Source organism: Haliaeetus albicilla, chromosome 9 (genome assembly GCF_947461875.1).
Source record: "Haliaeetus albicilla chromosome 9, bHalAlb1.1, whole genome shotgun sequence".
In the NCBI taxonomy this organism is placed as follows: Eukaryota; Metazoa; Chordata; class Aves; order Accipitriformes; family Accipitridae; genus Haliaeetus; species Haliaeetus albicilla.
The window spans coordinates 12112750-12132334 of record NC_091491.1 but is presented as its reverse complement, the minus strand read 5'-3'; the positions used below and the strand labels follow the sequence as shown (position 1 = coordinate 12132334).

Here is a 19585-nt window from a genome sequence, read left to right as displayed (position 1 = left end):
CCTCTTTTTGCAGGTGTGTCAGGAGTAAAAGCAGATCGCTTTGAGGAAGCAATGACAGTAAAGCACTGTGCACTGTCACTAGTGGGAGAGCCCATCATGTACCCGGAGATCAACCAATTTGTGAAGCTCCTGCACCAGCACAGCATCTCTAGTTTCCTGGTTACAAATGCACAGTTCCCAGATGAGATTAGGTAAGAGCTGGACAAAATATCTCCCTACTAAAACATTTGAGTGCTGACCTGTGTTTTAATTCCATTTTATCGCTCATCAGAGTCAGGTCTGCATGAGCACTGACAAGAAGCCAACTCAGCATCTATTTGATTTTAACCTTAATCTCCCCATGCTCTTTCTCATCTCTTTTTCTGCCCCAGTTTGATTTTCTTTTCTATATCTATTAAAGTGTGATTACTTCTGAAAGTGAAGAGAATGTAATATAGTACCTCCTGGAGGTGTGAGGGTGTCGTGGTTTAACCCCAGCCAGCAACTAAGCACCACGCAGCCGCTTACTCACTTCCCCCCCACCCAGTGGGATGGGGGAGAAAATCGGGAAAAGAAGTAAAACTCGTGGGTTGAGATAAGAACGGTTTAATAGAACAGAAAAGAAGAAACTAATAATGATAACACTAATGAAATGACAACAGTAGTAATAAAAGGATTGGAATGTACAAATGATGCGCAGGGCAATTGCTCACCACCCGCCAAGCGACACCCAGCCAGTCCCTGAGCGGCAATTCCCTGCCCCCCCTTCCCAGTTCCTAAACTAGATGGGACATCACATGGTATGGAATACACTGTTGGCCAGTTTGGGTCAGGTGCCCTGGCTGGGCATGAGAAGCTGAAAAATCCTTGACTGTAGTCTAAACACTACTGAGCAACAACTGAAAACATCAGTGTTATCAACATTCTTCACATACTGAACTCAAAACATAGCACTGTACCAGCTACTAGGAAGACAGTTAACTACATCCCAGCTGAAACCAGGACAGAGGGAAGGAGAACAGTGAGTGAGCTGCGTTTTGTGCTTGGGGACATGGATAACTGTTGTGTTTCCAACAGCTAGAGCAGGAGACCCAACTCATAAATTGCCTTTTTGGTCTGTGTGCTTCTCTTGCAGTCTGATCTTTGTTCTAACTCCATTAAGAGCAGCCGTAATGGCTCAAACCAAAGATCTATACAGCTCAGCATCTCCAGCAGGACCCAGAGTGCAGGATAAGAAAAGGTGAAAAGCACATACTCATCTGCAAAAGTGGGATCAGTAGTTTTTAACCTCCCTCTCAGAGGGACTTGAGCTAAATGTTCAAAACTTTTTAATGAACTCTGATGAAAGAGTCTTTACAAGTGCAAAGAATCCCTGTTTCTGATGTTCCTGGGCATCCAGGCTGCCTTTAATGAAATCCGAAGCCACGTAGCAAGGAAATGCAGCACGTGGTGCAAGCTGCAAGGTGGTTGGGAACTCGTCAGAATACCGTCAGCTAATAATGCTGACGAAGTCCAACCCTGGAGTTAGCGCGTTAGCGGAGCTGTATGCAGGGTGGTTTTGGTATGTCACTCAGCTTGTCATTTCAGCTCAGTGCCTCTCCGTGTTAGCACTCTGTGGTAGAGCTTCCTTTTCACTTCCTTCTCATGGTCTGAATACAGCAGTGAGGGAGGAGGGCATGCAATTTTTGAGTGAGTAATTATACACTACAAAGGCATTCCAAATGATTGAAAAATTGTGTAATCAAGTTACTTTAAGTCATGTATTATGTGCCTGATAGACAGAAATTGCTCTTTCCTAAAGATAGCGTTTTAAAAAGAGAGCACACACTATATTTTGAAGCTGCATTTCTTATGATCTGCTGAATGTTTTTTAAAAAGAAACAAAAAAGAAAGTGATAAAATGCTAGTCTTGCTGTCTTAAAAATTGCAACTGATCTTTGGCTCATCAAAGCAAATGATTTGCTTAATGTGGGAACTGAAGTATGCACCAAGCTCACTTTTCTGTGAGCTGACAGTAGAGGGGAGCTATAGTCTAAAAGTTAGTCCTAAAATAGGCAGCATGACCTCTGGCATCCAGCACGCAAATGGGGAGCGTGGCCTGGGGTGTTTGCTTGGGTTTAGGAGAGGGGCCCGCTGGCTCTGCAGACCCCCTGGCTGGGTCTCCAGCATGGTGCTGCCTGGGCCTTCCTCTCTCCTCTCCTCTCCTCTCCTCTCCTCTCCACCTCCTCTTGTATTTGGACTGCAGCTTCATCTGCCTCCAGGTGCACACATGTTTTCATAAAGTGAAGGAGGTTTTATAGCACGTGAGCTCCTGTTGAACAGTTACCTGGCTCTTGTCCTCATCTTCCTCTTGTTTCTGATTAGTGACTGTGAACATGAACCATTGTGTGTGTGTTTGCATTTATGAGCATCAGTAATAATAATAATATGCTTATTATTGCTCATAAGCAAATGCTCATTTTTGTTATATTGTTGTTACTGTTCTTTGAATCGTTGACTAGGCTGTGTCCTATTGGGCTTGTGAAACCACCTCATGGCTGGTGGCCTGAAGTCAATTTATTGCTCTTGAGTTCAGCTATGCTACTTGGTTATGATTTCTGCCCAAGTTCATATGTGGTAGATGCTGTGAATTTGATCTCCTGGATGTGATCTCAGCTGTCTAAGCTAGCTTGGAAATTACAACCAAAAATTAAGGAAGAACATTGGAAAATCCATTCTAGTACCACGCAACTAAATTTCCTGTTAATTATGAAATGTAGCTGTGTTCTGGGAACATTAGTTTGTGCTCTGCTTCTCCCTGGTCCTGGCTGGACCTATGACTGCCCTTTCTTCTTGTTCCACTTCGTCAGAGCACATGCATGAGGTTGTCCTGGCTCCAGTCCCAGCCATGGCAGAGCCCTGTGGACCACTCTGTTTTGGAACAATGTGGGGCAGCAATACTGCCCTGAGATCTCTTCTAATTCCTTAATTTTCTCCACTATAACAGTGAGTCTGGCTCTTGCCTGTCCTTAGGATTGATATCCTCAGAGAAGAGAAGATTTTTTTCTCAGCTCGTGTTTCGAAAAACACTCGCTCCATTTTCAGTGGGGCCTCTTTTAATTAGGCAAATCTGGTGTTAAGTAAAGAAAAGAGTATTTTGGCTATGTTCTTCGAAACTGAATACTTCAATCGACTTGTGCTTAGAACATTTGGTCATTTTTGGAGATTGTGGCTTTGGGCTGCCAGTCCAGACAAGCTTGTTTACAAAACTTTTTTTTTTTTTAACCTAAAATGTTACATTTGTTCTGGGCTATTTCATTCTTCTGTCTAAATATATACAGAGAGAATATGGTTAGATAGGTCGTTTGAGTGTCCATGTTAAGTGGATTTTTCTGCATGCTAAGAGCTCTGTTTGGTCTCATTCTGGACGGTTCTTGTCACTCTGTCACCTTTTGGGGAAGGCAGGGCTTTGGTGTACTTTTAGGTGGCACTGTTTGGCAGCTGAACAGTAGTTTCTAATTTCTTCTCATCTTCTATAAAGAACCAAATCAAGCTGGGACTATAGCCTGCTCATTAACAGACTTCACAAAAAATGCTTGCAAAACGTTGTCCTAAAACTGTTAAGAGCTGAAGAGTTACGTGGTGCAGTTGGGATGCTGTCATTTCATCCTGGAGACACTGGGGTGGAAGATGCCATGAGAGGTGGATATGTGTTATACTCACTGGCTTTATCAGTTTTGTCTGTGACAAGGGAGCTCGTTTTAGGTTGTTTCTCTTAATGCTCTTCATTATCCCTTTGCTAGTGGACTGCAGGTTGCTGCTTCTCCTTTATACCCTTGGGGTTTATGGAAGGGATTAGACTCAACCCAGGCTCTTCACACAGCAGAGGAGGTTTAATCTTTTTAGAAGTTACTGCTGTTGGGCTCACAGATGCTGTGCTCACTGGCATTATGTGACCAGAAAGACTATGCTGCAGGATTTATATGAAATAAAAGCCTTGGAAGTGGAAGGAGAACAGGTTGGGGGATTGTGCTTGGTTTTATTTTCTAAACAGCTTTGATTTCCCTTCAAAAAATTATATGATTGATGATGCCAGCTGCAGGTCAGGTAAGTTCAACGTGTCCAGCAGTAGAAACTGGGTGAATTATGGCTGTATTTCTATTGAATGGGATTATTTTTCCGTGGGCCAGGACAAATAGAACTTTGGGAAGGGGCTGAGCTTTATGGTTTTTAACCGTAGGGGCTGTGGTGAGAAGCAGAGCCTTTCAGTGCCTCGCATGAACCCCTGGCAGCCTGCTTTGGGAAGCCTTTCTGAATGTTACAGCTACACTGGAGTGAAATATGTTCCAGTTCAGTGAGGAAAAGATAATTAAAATGTCAGCCAAGGCCTCTGTATGTGGCGTTCTTAGCTTTGGGTGTATTATTTGTTTAAAGTAGGTTGTAACGTCTTGCTATTAAGATAATGGTCACTTGGCAGAGATGAACTGCTGGACTTTGATCGTTTTCCCTGTAAATACTGTATAGTTCAAGTCGCTACTGGACCAGCAGAGCAGCTTGTTTGGAGATACTGTGTTTTATGTGTGCTTTGGTAGGAAAACACAAATTCAGCTAGTAGTAATGTCTGAAAACAATTCCCTTTTATTTCCAAGGAACCTTGGGCCAGTAACGCAGCTGTATGTCAGCGTGGATGCCAGCACCAAAGAGAGCCTGAAGAGAATTGATCGACCCCTCTTCAAGGATTTCTGGCAGAGGTTTCTAGACAGTTTAAAAGCCTTGTCTGAAAAGGTACCCGGTTAAGAATGTATTTTTAAATATTTTTTTCTTCTTTCTGCACCTTACCTACTCAGGACAAAAGTAGAAGATTTGAGAGGCTTAAGATGGACTGTGGAGTGGCTTCTGGATGTGTTGGGAGCATATTTACGTGTTTTGTACATTAAGGTGTATAAAGTCCAGCAAGTTTGATCAGTTTTCCATGTGGAGAGAAATTTAATGACAAAAGGAGAGCAGAAATGTGTGTCAAATGGGACAGTAAACTCTGCTGTGAATGTTAAGAGACACATGAGAGATTAAGAGATTACAAAATAATAGATGATTTCCTAATGAGGCCTTTACACTGAAAGCAGGCTGTGGAAGGAAAACTGGAAATTCAGGGAAGCCTAGGAAGAATCATAAATTCCCATGTGGCTCTTAGTACTGGTTCTCAAAGGTTCTCTTGAAGCTATAGAACATAAAGGACATTATGTGTGTGCTGGAGTTTACTAGCTCTAGTTGCCCTCCTGCTACATAGAAATCTGCTTATTTCTAGAAGATTTACCTAAAACAGTAGATCTGAGCATAATAGCAAGGGTGATCCTTTATACCGTCAGTGGTTTGTAGTAATTTGTGTGTGTCTGAGACAGCTGAACAATGACCTGAAGGCCTGTGGGATCACGTCTGCTGCTGCCAGCTCAGAACTTAGTCTACCATGTAGGTTTTTGTTGTAATTAATGAAGCACTCGTGGTCCCAGCATCACATGAATTAATAAGAATAGTGCTTCATGAGCACGTCTTCCCTCTCTTGTTTACTGATACTGTGCTCTGATGGAAGCAAGTACTTCTGTTTACTGATTTGGCAGAAGTTGACGTGTTACCTGCTGAGATAAACAGACAAGAGAGGCTGTTTCATTTGAATAATGAGTTTTTCTGCCTTCTGAGATGACAAAGTTGGACCATTTTCTGCCAATGTACTTACATTAGTAGATCTGGGAGACTCGGTGTAATTGAGCAACACTTTCTTCTGCAAAGGTATGTAAGTAGCTTGATCGAGCTGTTTGCGTGCAAGTGTGCAGGCTGATCTTGTTAAGCAAAATCTCAGGCCAAACTCTGAGCTTACTGGAATGAGGTACAAACTTACTAAGCTCTCTGTGTGAGTAGAGGAGGCTGTGGAAAGAAGGGGAGCTAAAATATTGAAGGCAAAAATATTGAAAAAGTCTTTTGGGAACTTACTTTTGCCCATCATTTCTTCCATTCTGCCTCTCCTGACCCTGGATAGATAGGGTTCATTCATTGCTGTGTGTTGTCAGAAATTTCCTTGCAAAGAATTGAAGGTGAAAGTATTGGCAAGTTTGTCCATACAGCTAAAAATACTCTGGTCAAGGTGAAGAGGAGAGGAAAAAGAAGCTCAGCTAGCAGGTGCATTTTCTCCTCAAAGCAACTGCACTTTGAAGGGTCCTTGAAACACTGATAATGCAAGAGCCAATTAATAGTTGCTCCAGTTGGTAATACACTGTTCTGCCAGCCCCTGCTCAGCTGCATATTGCATCATCGCACATGGGGGACAGCAAGAAGTCTTGGGAAGCTGCTGTTTGTTAGGTTTTTCTTAATGTTATACATGGTTCTGGTACCCCAAAATTATCTTGAACTGCTTCTAGGCAGAAGGACCTTTCTGTTTTCCTCCTGAGCGCATCACTTGGTGTTCACGTGTGATGTTAAGCACCGTTCTGTAGGACTGTGATGAATGAAAGACGGTGAAAGCTAATGTATCTGCTGATCGTTGAGAAATACAGCTCCTGTTTCAGAATAGGTGGGGAAGTGCTGATGCATTGTGTTGGGTAAGTGATGCTAATATATCTGGAAACAAAATAAAAGTCCCATATTTTCACATGGCCTGACAAACCATCCAGGCTTGTTCAATTCTCCTGAGACTGACACAAGCCGGCATTGCAGCTGATATGAGTCACTGCTAATAAGAATCATGGATAGGTTTGATATATGCACATTTAAAACACAAGTTGTACCTTGCTGTGCTTGCCATTGTGCTGTTTGGCAAGTGCTGTTCCTGCACAGTTATCCTGCTGGCTGTTCCCGGGGCCCTGTGCTTGATACTGCAGGGATGGGTAGTTACAGAGACAGGTCCTGCTGCAAAGTGTTGAAAATCCAGACAGACCAGTGGGAGAAAGGAGGAGGAGAGGACACAGTCCTAGGTAAGAAAGGAGTGAAGATGTCCTCCCTGGCTGTTCTCTTTCCTGCCACCAAAAAACAGGCTGATTCTTGTTAAAACGGAAATGGAAGGGCCTGGGCAAAGAGTTGGGTTTCAAATCTGTTGCCTTAATGAGGTAGTTATACTGATAATGGATTTCATTATTTTAACTGAAGTTCTCCACAAAGTTCCTGAGCCCTTAATAAAGGAGTGAATTTAATAATGAATACTTCCCAGTATGATTTGACAGCATCATACAGCGTGTTGGTGATTAGTTGCTACAGCATTTTCAAAGGAAGTTCAGGAATAAAAGATAAAAATCTTTTGTGATACTTCTTCCTGCAGCAAACAGCAAGAAACCCCCTCTTTGTCCACTACTATTTGGAGCAAGTTTTATTCTTTCTAGAGTGATTCTCATTGAGATGATTTTTGTGTTAAATTTTCTATGCTGAAAATGTTTTTTGAGAGAGGAGTTTATGTTAAACAGCAGGTAGGCTCCCAGAAGGCTCCATTTGTTTCTTGTCATGTGTCTTCTGCCCTCCAAATTAAATTGAGAGGAAGAAGAAAGACATTAACATGTGCAATTTAGAATGTGCCCTTTCCAAACGTCATGTTTGAAAAGTCTTGTAGTCTCGTTCTCTGACAGCCTTGAGTTCATAAGAACGGTTGAGAGGTGACTTGACTTGATAGACAAGCGCTTGGAGCAAGTGCTAAGGATGTGGATCCTTATTCTTGTAAGGATGAGAAATCTCTGTTCTAGTGGTTGAAAGGTATTTCTTCCAGCCACTGCTGCTTCATAGTGCCATATCCAAATGAGAAATGAGGTACAGATTAATAATGAGGGTCCAGAAGCTCAGGAGGGAAGAGGTGGATTTTCCATCTCTTGAAGTTTTATGATCAAGTTGATGCTTTTTCCAAAAATACCATTAACTAAACGTGTGCTGTCTGAGCAAGAAAATAAGAAACTGGTGTTCTGTGAGCTCTCATCCACCAGCAGTCAGACTTGTGATCTATTTGCGTTTTGACTTTGTGCTCCGTTTCCCTCTGTTATTAGACCAGATTCTGTAGGTTGAGAAACTTTGAAAACTGTTGTTCTTGGTGTTGTCATCCATAAATCACCAAGTGTTTTCCCAAGTGACAGGGATGTTGACTGAGACAAATGGGAATCCCCCACAGAGTTGCTGATAAATGAAGTGGGGATGCAGTGACCCAGTATGGCAAAAGTGCTTACAGATTTCTACCCGAGCACTTTGAAAATAACTGGAGAAAAGAAGCTGATGGACGTACCAGCAGAACATGCCCTGTTTGTGGTTTTAACATTACATTGCAACATCTCCGAGCATGTTTTTTTCCACCTGTTGAGAGAGTAAGACAACTCTTGAAAGCAAGTGGCTGCTGGTCCATGGATGTTCATGGGCTTGATGAGCACTGGGAAAAAGGTCCCTGGTGTTGCTCATGTGCTCTGAGGAGCACTCTTCCAACCTTGACGTGGTGTCACCTCTTCTGTCTGTATCTTCTTGACTTAATGATAAATCCTGTCCAATCTGCTCGATACGCTGTACCTTATAGTACTTGCTGTGCTGCCAGACACCAAGTAGGCATTGCTGAACTACTTTAACTTTGAGAGGACAGGTGCCAATGTTCTCTTAAACAGATTAGAGTCGTGCACAAAGCAAACAGGGGGGAAAAAACCCTTTAGGTTAATAGATGTTATGGCACTGCAGGAACTGATGATGAAGCAGAACCTTATCCTTCCTGTCCTTCCAGGAGGGTCACAAAAAGCAAAAGAAACAGCTTGTTGGCACTTTCTGGAGTTCAGTTAGACTTGTGTCTTTAGAAATCATACATGACTCTTGCTTTAGATCTCAGGTAAAACCTTGCCCTCAATCTTTTTCTGCTTCAAGAGAATTAAGATTTTGTTGAGAAACAGGGTCATGGCTCTGTGGGCAAGGTGTAGCAAATGTCTCCCCCCCCCTCCCCCCACTTTTTATTAAGAAAGGATGAAAAAGGGAAATTCTTAGCCCTACTTGTCCTAGGATATCATATTTGACAGTGCATGGATTTGGTGCCTGTGGCTATGTACTCCTTGCTGGAAAGTGCTAGAGATGGTTTGTCCAGAGAAAGGCATGAAATACAAAAACGTCTCCTATTACCATCTTCCAGGTCTGCATTTGCACGCTGCTTACAGGTAGTTTCTTTCATATTTCTGGATGATGAAGATGCCAGCCTGCATATTTAAATGTTTTCAGGCTTGCATCTGGTGCTGTTCACTTTAGTGGTTTTTTTTCCAATGTGATCCTTTCTTCAAAGTTACCCTTGGCTTCTATGTGATTACAAACATAGTGTAAATACATTGAGTTACATCTTAAGCACATTTTAGTGCTTATTATACAATATATGACAGTAACAATTGCTTTTATGAAAAGAGCACACTTGATTTGCATGGGGATTATTTATGTGGTTACTGGGGGAGGGGAACTGGTTTGTAGAGCATAGTCTGATGTTTCTGAGCTAAGTGACTTTTTAAGGAGAATTTAAATGTAAAATTTGCAACAGATGTTAGAATCAGCAATCAATTTTGCTGCTATAAATTTAGAAAAATTTGACTCTTCTGCACAGTAAATGCTTTCCACCAGCTGTGTGCTTGTTTTAATGGTTTTGCTAATGAGACTTCTGGTGTAAGCCTTTTGAAATGCAATATGAGTGTTACAAAGGTATGATGTTTAATACTAAGTTATTGTCTCTGAAATACATCATCTCCTTTCAGTTTAGCTTATAGCAAGCAGCAATCCAAATGAGGCTTTAGTGAGGTTCTTGGCTGCAGAGGGAGTGAAATCTTATTTCTTCTGCCTGTTCCAGTACCTCTTTGTTTGCTTGCAGGCAAGAAAAGGGGAAAAATGTTCATAAACACACTTCATAATCAAAATGACCTGTTATTCCAAGCTGCTGGTTGTTACTGCGTGTCTTATGAAGACAGGATAGTGAGGCTAGGGGGGAAGACAAAGTGCCTCTGGCCACCCAGTGAGCCTGAGGCAGAGGTGGGGGTAAAATCCATGTGGTCTTAGTCCTTGTCCAATGCTTTGTCTGTTATCACACATCAATCCCCTCCTCCTCATTACTGCCTGGTGCTTTGGAGTAGCCAAGTCTGTGGGCTATTTGCTTGCTGCTTGTTCTTGCCAGGGGAGTAGTTATGGCTGCAGAGAGGCTGCCCAGCTGCCACCCTCATTGTTGGTAGAAGGCACTTCTCCCCCTTCCCATGTCTTTGGGAGATGGGCACTGACCTATGAAATGTAAATGGGAGAAACAGAGGGCCCTCCTCCTCCTCTTCCAAGTTCACTCTTCTCTTTCGCTCCTTAACTAGCACACATTATATAGCTTGCCTAGCTTTTCTCCTACTTAACATTTAAGAAGCATTTGCTATTCTTACCATTTATTAAACATGATCTTTCTTTTGCCTTGAGCTCTTCCTAGAGGCTGCGTGAGAGATGCCAGACTTGGCTTTTAGAGAACTTGGTTCAAACCATTTTCTATTCCCCCTTCCTGCCCTTCTGTTATTTATTAACCCAATCACTATCAAAGCGCTGCTCTGTTGCCTGGGGCTTGGCTCTGGGAGCCAGAACTCCCAGCTACCCCAACAGGGTCTGTGGTCTTGGGGATGTCTTCTCACATTTTCATTCTCTAGTTGTGAAATAGAGCCGTAGTCTTCATGTAAAAGCACCCTGAGAAGACAGAGCATGTGTGTGTTTTTATGTGAACTCTTAAAAAGGAAAGAGCGAGCCTAAAATTCTGCTTGTGGCAACTAGGCAAAGGAAACTTGTATCTGCACTTTATTTTAAAACATGTTTTTATTTAAGCCTATAAAGTTGAAGTAATGGGGCCAAATGCCATAGATTGGGATTGTGCAGAGCATTGCATAATATTCCATTCTGCTAAATGCATTAGCTGTTGGATTTTTCTACTTGCTGACCGATTATCAATGGCGCTAGCATGATGATTCAGATAAGAAGCATTTATTGGGTTCATTGAATCCATTCATTTGACATTTCTGGAAAGATGAGTTGACAAAGCATCTGCAAGAGTGATCTATTTTCTCATTTTGGGTGGTGAGTGTATAGTTGAGGCGAAAACACTGCAAACAAGAAAATGGATTTTATGGGAGTGTGGTAACGGGTGTGTTGGTGCTCTTCTGAAGCAGAGGGAACATACTTATGGACTTGTGCAAGGCAAATAAAATCAGGAAGACTTACTGCTTTGGAGGGGGTGAGAAATCCTTTTGTAAGTGCTTAGCTATGATGGACTGAGTAGTGCAGGTATGTTCGGATGACAGAGGCTGGGCTGCTGGGTCCAGGCTTGCAGAATAGCTGGAGTGACACATGGACTTGGTGCCCCAGGGCTGTTCAGTGCTGCATGTCATCTGGTGGAGTGGGCTCTGGGAAGGCTCTCCGGTTTCAGGGTGAGATCAGTGTGCTTGGCTCAAACTGCTGCTGAAGGTGATTTGACCAAATTTAGTTGGTTTGGGACTGAAACAGCTGAGGAGCACTTGGTCTCTTCCCCTGGTTCTCCTTTAGGGGAGGATCCTGCAGCAGGTAGGTGGCAATAGAGCTCAGGGAATGGTCGTGTCTTCAGTGCTCTGCTTGTCAGTAATCTTCTTCCTCAGCTCCCATTTCACCTTCTTTGGGTTACCTGAGCGCCAGCAAGAGCTGAATCTGACCCTATACTTCGTCAGATCAACTTTTAGCAATAAACCAGCTCATGCAAAGAAGTGCTTTTTTCCTTGTTGCATGTAGATGTTTGTGCCTTGGCCTGGTTCCTTTGTATGGCTCTCTGCCCCTAAAAATCCAAAGTGAGCTGGTGGTGTGAGTTGGGTAACTGTAACTTTGGACACTTGCTGGTGGCTGTAAATGATAGCTGTGGTCAGTGAGGTGGTCTGTGACCTCCCAAACCATGTGCCCCACCGCATTTCCATAGCTGCTGAAGTAACCCATCTGGAGCCGTGTTGACTTGCAAGTTGTGTGCTTGAGAGCCAAGTCCTGCATTTTTTCCTTGGATGAAACTGCTGTTAGATTTGCCAATGTAAGAAATGCAGGAACTACAACACATGGATTCAGAGTCTCCTCTGAAGCTGCTAAATTGCTGGAGCATCTCTCATATAAATTTGTGGAGTTTATTGTCTTGTACGTACTTGAATACGGAAAGCTGGTAATTAGTAACAGTGACAAAAGGTCAAAGCAGACTGGCAAATCAAAGGTGATTTATTTTTCATTTTTTACACAATTAAGGCCTTTGTGACGGGTGAGCTTGGCTTCTGTCAAACTTGTTCAGCCATTTCTAAGTGCAATAGTCGGGTGCAATTATCGTGCTGACTAATTTGGGGATCTCCCTTTCTTGTTATCCCAGAAGAGCACTTGGCTGCTCATAAATCTGTTTGGTGGAGGAACTGATATTAGATGCACTGTAAATGATCTCCTCTAACTGCTTAGCTCTGAAAACAGGGGAGCATAGTATAGGTGGTGGTGAGCCCTGAAACTGGAGAGTTGATGATCCATAGTGCTAATGCAGCAGTTTACAGACCTATAAAAATGTGTGTCTGCCTCATTGCATTTATTTCATTCTGGTTTTGTGTTGATATTTGCTTAACAATCCTGATGAGCCTTATCTCCCTGTAGGGCTCTTCAGAAGAGTCCAACTTTCTGTGAAAGTAGGAGGATCTGAAGGCTTTCTGTAGAGACTGGGTCTCTAAAAGAATGCTTTAATTCCAGATGTCGGGGTTTCAGGTAATGTCAAACATGTACCCCCCCAAGGCAGGATCCTCAAGCAGGAGTAGAAGTTGCACTGTGCATCCAGAGACACTTAGGACTTTGTTAAACCCTTTGTTGTGATTTTTTTTTTTTTTTTAAGAAGCAACATAATTTTTAAATCCATATATCAAGCTCATGGATACCTTTGAAATGTGCAAGATTTGATTACTGTGTTACAGATTGGACTCACTCCTTTACAGAAGGTAAAGACTGCATAGCATAGCTATCTTCTTCGTCCAGCATTTGCTAGGCAGCCTTCCTGCCAAAGGCTCTGGCCATGCCGGCAGCTGACCAAACAGAAAGTTGCCATTTTTGTTCAGGCTACCAGAGAGGTAGATACCCACCTTCCACAACTGTAATGTAATTTGACAGTTGAACATACGCCTCAGTGAAACTAGGTGAGGAGACGGTGCTCATCAATAGTAATGCACGGTGCCTCACACCCGATATTTGCATTCAGGAAGGTTTGTGAAGCTGGCTGCTTCCCAGGTGCTCTGCAGGAAGGAGGCCTGGCATTTAGACCCTGACACTAGCCCTGGTTTTTGCCATGACTTTGGATTATTTCTACAATTTGTGTTAAGAGGTTAATTCTCTTTCCTGCTTCACTCAGCCTCTGTTGCATTGAGCAAATCCCTCTGATTCTGCTCTGAAGAGTCCATTTTCATGCATTGCTTCTGTTGCAGTTGTCTGTGGGGAACCGACTTATGAATCTGATGGAGCAGTACCACACTTTGAGTGACGTGGGGAAAGCAGGATGCTGCGTGGTGGCAAGTGAGAGCTCTAATGTTCTGTGTGATGCTTCAAGAGCATCCCATCTGGTAGCTTTTGGAGATGCCCAGTTACTTCATGCTCATGTTTCTGCACTTGAGAGCACATCACACACAGGAGTGGGACTGCGAAGAGATTAACTTTGACTGTGACTGTCCCCCTTGGAGCTGGCGTACACAGGGATGTCCCCCCTAGTAGGTATAAGCAGTCTGGATCAGGGGTGCAGTCTGTGATGGTCACCTAGTGGTCCTGGGACATGTGAAAGTGGTTTTCGTCATGTCGAGATAGGAGAGATTGCAGTGGATTGCTGGATATATCTTTGTGTCGCTGCAAGGGGACCGGAGTGCTGCACAGAAGGGTAGTGGCAGTTTCTTTACAAGCAGAAGTGATTCTTGCCTTGGGGGCTGCCAGGCCACAGTCCCTCCAGATGGTGCTCCATGATGCTGACCTGGCTGTGAGACTGGGGTAGCCAGGAGAGGAAACTTTCTCAGCAGATGGAAGTGATGGGGCAAGGGCTGAGGAGTTCAAGTACTGCTGCCTGCTCTGAAGTGGTGATGCTCTACAAATTTTCCTAGATTGTATCTGTAGGGAGTAATCCTGTAAACCAGTGGGAACTGAAAGGAGTCCAGCTCCTCAAGGCTGAAGCTCAGAGGGTAACTGCTCAAAACGAAGAGCGAGATACAGAGCCTGCGGGACCTGCTGAAAGACTCCCAGTGCTGCATCTGAACACTTAGGTAGTGCTAGTGAGAAGTGTTTGGAGGGGGGTAACAGCAACTGCTGTCTGGCAAAGAGCTGTTTTGCAGCAGGATTGATCTCCAGACCCCAAGTGCATTGCAGAGCATCATCCAGGTGCTGCTTTTACAAGCCTGCCTGTGTGGAGCATTGTTCCTGTGCATGCTCAGGTGGAGAATGTCCCCTCTCCGCGTGTCACCTCCTGGCATGTCTTGCTATGCCCCCGCACTGTGCAGGAGTGCTCTCAGTCCCCAGCTCAAGCTGAAGCTCAACTATTTAATAGGATGGGCAGTTAAAATGCTTAAAGCTTATTTACCTTTCCATAATGTTCATTACTTTAGAGCCTAACTCCTGAGTTAGGGCTTTACAAGAGCAGTAGGCTTGCAAGGATTGCTTAATCAATAAGAAAGAAATTTATTTCAGACTCCTTGTTTATGTTGTTCTTTGTTAAATAAAACGGCAGGATTTTCAGCAAATCGTGGTGGGGCTTTCAGTTCTATTTTTAGATGATTTGGACAAAACCCAGAAGAAAAATATTATAAATCCTTTGCTTCGCAGACTGCAAGAGTGATTTTTAACGAGGTAATTATGTTTTTATAGCAGATCAATCTCTGCCTTCATCATTTGACTCTTGAAGTTGCATTGCTGGTTTGTTGTTTCCCAAGATAATGAGTGTCAGTTTATTCTCTTAAGTACAATAGCCCCTTCCCAGGCTTCAGTCGAGCTTGTGTGCCGTGCCATTAGTCACGCATCCGTTGTGTCTGCATCGCTGGCTGCTGCTGTCTGTGAGTTATACCCATGAAGGTGCTGACATGTTGTCAAATCATGGATTGTCTTTTTACCTTACAGACGTGTTGCCTCTTCATTTTTCATTAAACTGCAATTGCTCACTTAAACCACCATTATTACAGGATTATTTTAAAATGCAGTTTATTCTTCTGTCCTGTTTCCTCCATTGCTGAGGAAAAAGCACTGATTTTGAGGAATATTCTTTTAGAGCCATGCAAAATTTCAGTGGGATGTTGTTTTCCTGGCTGAGATTTCCAGCTACAGAGGTCTGTAAGGAAGCATCCAAGTCTTTGGCTGTATGTATAGATAACTGCTGGGATGGCGTAAAAATAGTGAACACCTGGCAGCTGATGTGGGGGAAACAGGGTTCCTCCGTTGCATCCAAAGTGACTTTGGTGAACGTTCAGTTCATTCTTTAGCCAGAAGCATTTGGCTAAAGCTGGGCTCTGTTTTTAAACTGCTCTTATCCCTCACTTTCTTTTTCTGCACATAAGAATGCTGTTCAAGTTTTTTCTTTAAGTTTCCCAATCTGTGTGTTGAGATACTTTGCACGTTATTGTTTGAGGCAAACTTTCCTCCTTGTTGCCCTCTTTGGGGCTTCCCTCCTTTTCTGTAGTTTGTTCTTAACGTTGTCCTTTTCTTGACTTCCTTGCACTGCTGGGGTTACAACTGTGCACTATTAAGTGACATGTTTGAAATGGAGCCTCTCCAGGACCACTGCGCCAGGTACCACAGGTTACCCTCATCTTTGGCCAAGCAGCCAAGCTGGAGGCATCAGGTCATGGAGCTAGAGGGACGTAACAGTGTGGAGCTGGGACATTTTGGGGAATGTGAAACAAAAGGAGGCTGTGGGAAGTCCCAGACGGTGGTTTCAGCTCTTCTTCATCCCAAGACTGGCTCTGAATGCCTCTTCTCTTTCCCACATGTGACCAGACACAAGTACATCTGCCCCATCCTGTGACCTTGTATGCAAAGTGCTGGCCCAGACGAAAGTAGAGGTGCCTATTCAGCTTGAAGAGAAATCGTTTTTATGGTCGGATCAAAGCAAGTCAGTGATTCTCCTGGATTTTGCACCCCTTTGGCAAAGGGACAGTTTTGCAGATGGGATGGAGCCAAGGTGGCTGAGCAGGTCAGCTGCTGGCCGAGCTCCTGGGTTTGTCCTCACTTTGTGTTGAAGAGCAGCAGCTGGAGCTGGACAAAGTGCTTGTCAGTTGGTGCCTGTGTGGCAGGTCTCCGCTGCTGCGGCAGCTGCTGCTCCAACCCACGGGACTGCTGCCACGCTTAATTGGAAGATGCCTGTGTGGAAAAGGTCCTGATCTCACCTATATTTGGGAGCCTTCAAGAGCATCCCCTGTCAAGCTTCTGGTTTAAGTCCCTTCAAAGTCAGTGGGACCTGGACACAGACTTGGAGTGTTGCTGAAGGCTTTTATCGTGGTGAAAGGGCTTTTTAGTTTCACAAGTTCACTTTCTGCTCAGATTTGAGCCTGTCTTTGGTTGTGATGATTCTTTGGCACAGGGCTCAGTGGGAGTGCTACTCAGGCTTGTGCTAATGCTTTTTTCTGGCTGTTTGGTGTTAAACATACTCTATTTCCCCAGGAAATGAAATATTGTCAGGCTGTGTGGTCTGTTTAACAGCAAACTTGAAGTGTTTTTTTTCTGATGATTTGATATGATCTGTTTTAATGCTATTCTTCTATTTTAAGTTACCTTGTGTTGGACTTTTTTCCCTTGGCATAAATTTTACATGATGATTCTGTGAAACTGCCCTAGAAATATTGAAAGGATATAAATAATCACTGGAATATTGTTGGTGCTGATTTACAAGAGTAAGTGTATTGAAAACAAGTCCATGGAAAATGGATAAGGAGCAGTCATGGTTCTGGATTTACTTAACATTTTTAGGTCTCAGAACAAAGTTGTTGCTATACTTTGTTTTATTTCTAGAGATTTTTAACTAAGTAAACTGTTAATTTCTACTGAAGTGTGAAGCAATAAAGTAGATTACAAGTAATAGGTGGCGAGTACAGGCAGAATGATTGTGGAGGGGAATGTGACTTAGGATGCTGGTTTAGGAAGGTAAGATAATCATATTTGATTTATTTTCTCCTTGATTTCCAGTCTGGTTCATTTATTCTTATGCTTTGTACATCAACAGGACTGCTCACAGGCTGAGAGCCTTTTTTGGTTTAAAATTCTGGCTTGGGAATTAGTGTTCATGTGCTTGTCTCACTCCAGGATTTTCTTTTTATTTTGAGGCAGAATTTCAAAGCTGGTCAATACACACTGATTTTTGTATGAGACAAGAACAGTTATGTTGACTGATTTCTGTCTTTTAAAAAAAATGGTGCAAACAGAAAGTCCAACTTTCCTGGTTTTGTAATTATTATTCATGAGACTTTTTCATCTTATTTTCAAGGCTCTAGAAGAATAAGAAGTTTTGTAGGGCTTTCAGACTTGGCACCTTATAAGAATAATAATAATATTTGATAGAGACACTTTTGTTTCTTACAGAAGTATATTAAAACTGAAAGAATTCAGTCTGCTTTGCTTTTTGGCCTTTGTCTAAGGGGACTGACTTGGGGTCCAGATGTCAAGATGAGATGTGGGATCAGTCCCTCATCATTTGGACGTGTGCACCTTATAATTGGTTTTGTTACCTGATTCTCTCTCAAAGAGCAGGAATCGGTTTTGCATGAAAAGATAGTACCAGGTTTGTGGTTTGGTTTTTTTGAAGTTTGAGGTTGTTTTTTTAACAACATCCTAGTTTCTTTGGCGTTAGAACTTGAATGTTGTGCTGGAGCTGGTGCAGGGCCCAAAAAGAGGGTGGTGGTGACAAGGTTGGTTTTCTCCTGCGTCCTGGGGATGACATAGGGGCAACTGTCATGCTGTAAGATCCTGGGCAAAGACCGAGGGCTTTGGTGCTGATGTGCAGGTAAATGCTGGGGTTGAGCGCTCTCACTTCCCCTAGCAGTAAAATCAAAGTTCTGAGCTTTGCTCTGGTTTTACAGCAGAGTAGCTAATGTGTTAATTATCCTATGGTAATATGCACCTTTTTTAGCAATGAAGACAAAGCTTTAGCTTGCTTTAAACTGGTGTATTAATAGCAAATGCTTGAACAATGTATGTTTTTAGTAGATACCTACGCAGCATAACCTGTTCAGGTTTTTTGCTTTAATGACTGTATTAGCCTGAAGAAAGGAAGCTGAAAACGTTTGTGCTCTGTGCCGAGTTAATCTTTGAAGGGAAGAAACCTCTTCTGCTCTGCAAATCTGCTCAGCAGAATGCTCCGGGTGTTTGCAATGTGACTTTTAGGAGGATGTCATCTCTCCAGTGCCTGTTTTCAGGGCTGGTCATGTAGTGGTAGATGAGTCCAGATGAAGTGATGAGCCCTTTATTTAAGGGGAGGGTCCTGGTTGCCAAAAGACTAGATTAATCTGCCATCCTTTCAAGGGCACTGAGTCTTTCCCTGATGATGTTCTCCTGATGGGTGCCACAGCTCATCTGCAGAGTTTCTGGGAGCTTGGAGGCTCAGCAGTGCTGGATTCAGGAGAGGCAGAAGTGATCTCCAGTCCTCTTACAGACACTCTGTCTCCAGGCTGAACCGGAAGGGTTTGGAAGGCTGTGAAATTTGGCGTGTGTTGGCATTTGAGATTTCCTTTTACTCTGTTTCGGGTCTTTTGTACTTTGTGGGGTTTTATGCATAAAGATGCGTGTTATTGAATATAGTGAATAGATACTTGGCTGCAGGGGTTTTCTTCTGATCACATCCCTGTGACAAGTAATTTCCAAGTGTGAAAATTGCTTTGATATCTTTATTCAGGACTTGCTTACTTAGTAAGGCATTGCATAACCCGAACAAGGGAACCAAATCGAGTCTTTGGAGAGGACGGCTTCTCCCTTCGCAGGGACTGTCACTCGGAAAGGGCAGCTCACCTACTGCTGTTGGGTGAGAGCAAGGAGCCTACCAAGAGTGCCAGCGCTGTGCTGGGCTGCGGGATTGCACATGTATTTCAGTTTTTCGGCTCTTTGTATCGTGATTGGAGTGGGTCTTTGCCAGCTAGGAAACTCTGAAAATGTGTCATGAAATCAGTTTGCAAGTTGAGCCTTTCCTTGAAAGGAATAAGAAATATTAATGAAACTAAGAAGCTGACTTTTGAAGTGGCTTCCTGCTCATCATCTAACACCTGTGAAGGATCTGTGAAGTTGTGTGAAAGAACAATTTTTGTTTAGATTCTGCACCATAATTTCTTCTCCCCCAAGAGTGCTTTTTCCATTTAAGCAATGCAGTGTTTCTATTGACAATGTTGGTTTTGTTACTTGAGATTAATTAGCTGCAAAAATATGGATTTATGTTGAGGAGTCTGTGAATGAAATGTCATTTTTCAAACAATAAAATTATTTTATCTATATCTAAGGGATATTTATGAGTGTTCAGAATATCTGACTTTAAGCTAGCAAGTTGAAATAAAAATCTGGGTTTTGCTATGTTTACTTCCAAACAGTAGGGCACTGTTCCTCTGCTTTATCAAAAGAGCAAGTTCAAGTGACACAGTCCAAGGTAAGGGTCTTGTAGGACCTCGGT

General features: G+C 43.0%; 1 protein-coding gene across 3 annotated transcripts in view; it reads left to right on the top strand.

Moving 5' to 3' along the window:
- LOC104317200 (S-adenosyl-L-methionine-dependent tRNA 4-demethylwyosine synthase TYW1) overlaps positions 1-19585 on the top strand; it is a 110821-nt gene that overhangs the window by 53568 nt on the left and 37668 nt on the right. For all 3 annotated transcript variants that reach the window (XM_069791511.1, XM_069791510.1, XM_069791512.1), the window contains exons 12-13: positions 14-191; positions 4608-4743. In XM_069791511.1, the coding sequence (XP_069647612.1) occupies positions 14-191; positions 4608-4743 (314 nt within the window). The remainder of the gene's footprint in view (positions 1-13; positions 192-4607; positions 4744-19585) is intronic.